General features: G+C 35.3%; 1 protein-coding gene across 1 annotated transcript; it reads right to left on the reverse strand.

Moving 5' to 3' along the window:
* Positions 1-12: 12 nt before the first annotated feature.
* Positions 13-1,051, reverse strand: LOC100640978 (laccase-like; the record flags this gene model as incomplete). The annotated part of the gene is made up of 1 exon (XM_003391533.1): positions 13-1,051. A coding segment is annotated over exon 1 (1,039 nt), but the record flags the coding sequence as incomplete, so codon positions are not given.
* Positions 1,052-2,604: the final 1,553 nt, after the last annotated feature.

The following is a 2,604-nucleotide window of genomic DNA, read 5'->3' on the forward strand; positions in this document are numbered from 1 at the left end:
CTATTGAGAAACGATAAGCATAAAGACTCTGAGCACCAATTAAACGAAATCGATAATTTTGTCTTGCAGTAACTTTAAACTCACTTAAAATAGAATTAGTGTAATCAACACTATTATGTCTTCCCCTTCCATTTATTAGTCCAGACCAATAAGGCACGGGCCCTATCTCTGCACCATCTGATGAATACGTACTACCAGCTCCTGATCCTGAGAGGTCTGATGCTCTGTCAACTTCGAAGTACCTAATACTTGAGTGTATTTGTGTGAAGAGATCCAGTGAGCTTGACTCTTGCCAGTCAAGAAGAGTGAGAGTATGATCACCAGGCTTTTCATCATCATAATTATTTATGTTCATGTCATTCAACTTGTTCAGGAAGGCAGTGTATTGTGCATTACCTTGCTCCTTCTCTTTAACAATGAGAGCTCCAAAGAGTCCATCAGTTCTCTGAGCTCCACTGTGAGAGTGGTACCAGTGAGTGCCAGAAGGTTCAGCTTTAAAGATATAAGTAAAACTAGCTCCTGGAGGTATACCACACTGTGTAATATGCTCCACTCCATCCATCCAGTTACTGTTCCTTTGATGCATCCCATGCCAGTGTACAGATACACTCTCTGATGCTAATCTATTGATTACATTCACTTTAACCAACTGACCCTCAGTTACAATGAGTGTTGGTCCTGGTATACGTCCATTGACTGCTATAAAGGAGCGAAACGTGTACCCATCAACACCAAACGGTTGAGTACATCTTTTAGATTTCTCACTACGAATAGAGTTACCACAGAGTGTGTCCGTAGGATCAACTAGCTCCCATTCTCCATTATTAATATGCCAGACACTTCCTGCAGTGCCCCTTGAGTCTTCATCCTCATCCAGCAGATATCGGGTAAAGGTCTGCAGCATCTCAATGTCAAAGTTAAACTCACACACTTCATCACTGGCTGTAGTGCACTGACATACTGGAGTTTTGTGATTACAAGAAACGACTTCTGAATAAGTTCCTCTTATAAATAAGAGAGAAAATACCAGTATAGCTTGTACTAAAAGCATATTTGATATAGCTAAAATCTACTCAGAACTGTAAAGAAGCTAGTCCAATTCCTCCTTTATATATAGCATACTGGTCTCTGGTAGTACTGTAAAAACAGTTTGGGAATCGTTATCACTTAAATATTGATAGTGATACTAATTCAGGAAGTGCAAAGACTGCCCATTATAGCACTTAAAACTAAATGTTTTGCCATTACCAGCATTTACTAGCCAACTGAAATGAACTGATCTGATCTGATTAAAGCTGATTTCAACCAGTTTAAGTGCCTATAAACCTATTGTGTATGCAAGATTTGAAACTTTTCGTTGCACATATATTTAAAAGCACTACCAATTGTAACACTTTGCAGTGTGAATTGGCCTAAGAGAGAACATTAAAAGTTAAAGAGAGACAGAGAAGGAAAAGTACTGTTTCAACATCTTAGTAAAATGATTATTATAAGGTTTCTGAGTTTTTAGTCATCTCAATGAACTAATTATGGTTCTTCTGTTATCTTTCATTATAAGTTGGTATTGTTCCCAGTTGTTGTGTTAAGAGTAGTCATATGGCTATACTGTATTGTATCTGTAATGTGTTATGACTATTTTAATAATAGGTTTTTATGACAAGTACCCTTTATACATGTTTGTAAATTGCTACACAATCTGTGATTATTATTATATGTATACTGTTATCAGTTTTGCAAGTAAAAGTAATAAATGCATGCAGTTTGGGTTATATCTATTCCTAAGCCCTAACTCAATTCACCCTTTCACTTCATGCAAAAGTTCTTTACATTATGTACATGCATATTATTGTATTACACATACATATTCAAAGCAGACAGACACCAGATGTTCACAGTTCCTGGAATTGCTTATTTAGATAATTATCTTTGGGGATGACCTTTGTATGTATACAATAATAATTTCATTTATTTTGCTACAAATTATAGCAAAATAAAATGTTTTATTTATACTGTAGGTTAATGTTACATATATGTTCATAGTGAGGGATTGTAAGTAAGTTCATGCCATACTTTTTTGTGGAGCTGTTTTGCCAATAGTATCAGAACACTGATAGCATATGGTATAGATATTGTAGTCTATAACCACTGATATTAGCATAGCTGTCTGGGTTTATGCCAGGTGTTACAAAATGGTAATGAAAACTGTTCCAGTATAGTTACTAGTATAGTATACTCCCTCTCTGGTTCTCTCTTTCTAATGAGATGATTATAGTTCAGTTACTGATTTAATCTTAGTAATGGTGTTGTATGTATGTGAATAGCAGCAAGCTTGCTATAGGAAAATTGAATCAACAGTAATACTACAGTTATACTAAGAAACATATGCATGCATTTGAGTATGTAATACTACTAATCTATATGTAAATTGTACATTTTATTACAGTTCTTGACAGCTAAAGAAAAAGAGCAAAACATAACTACTAGCCTTGTAGAAGTAGACCAATCTAGGGGTGGGGATCATGAACTTGTGTACATAGTTTCAATGCTGAAAGATATATGTGTGTGTTTTATTATTGTTAGTTGAAGAGGTCAGCAATAGAATGA

This window comes from Amphimedon queenslandica, unplaced genomic scaffold, assembly GCF_000090795.2.
Source record: "Amphimedon queenslandica unplaced genomic scaffold, v1.1 AMPQUscaffold_8520_Cont19536, whole genome shotgun sequence".
Lineage (NCBI taxonomy): Eukaryota > Metazoa > Porifera > Demospongiae > Haplosclerida > Niphatidae > Amphimedon > Amphimedon queenslandica.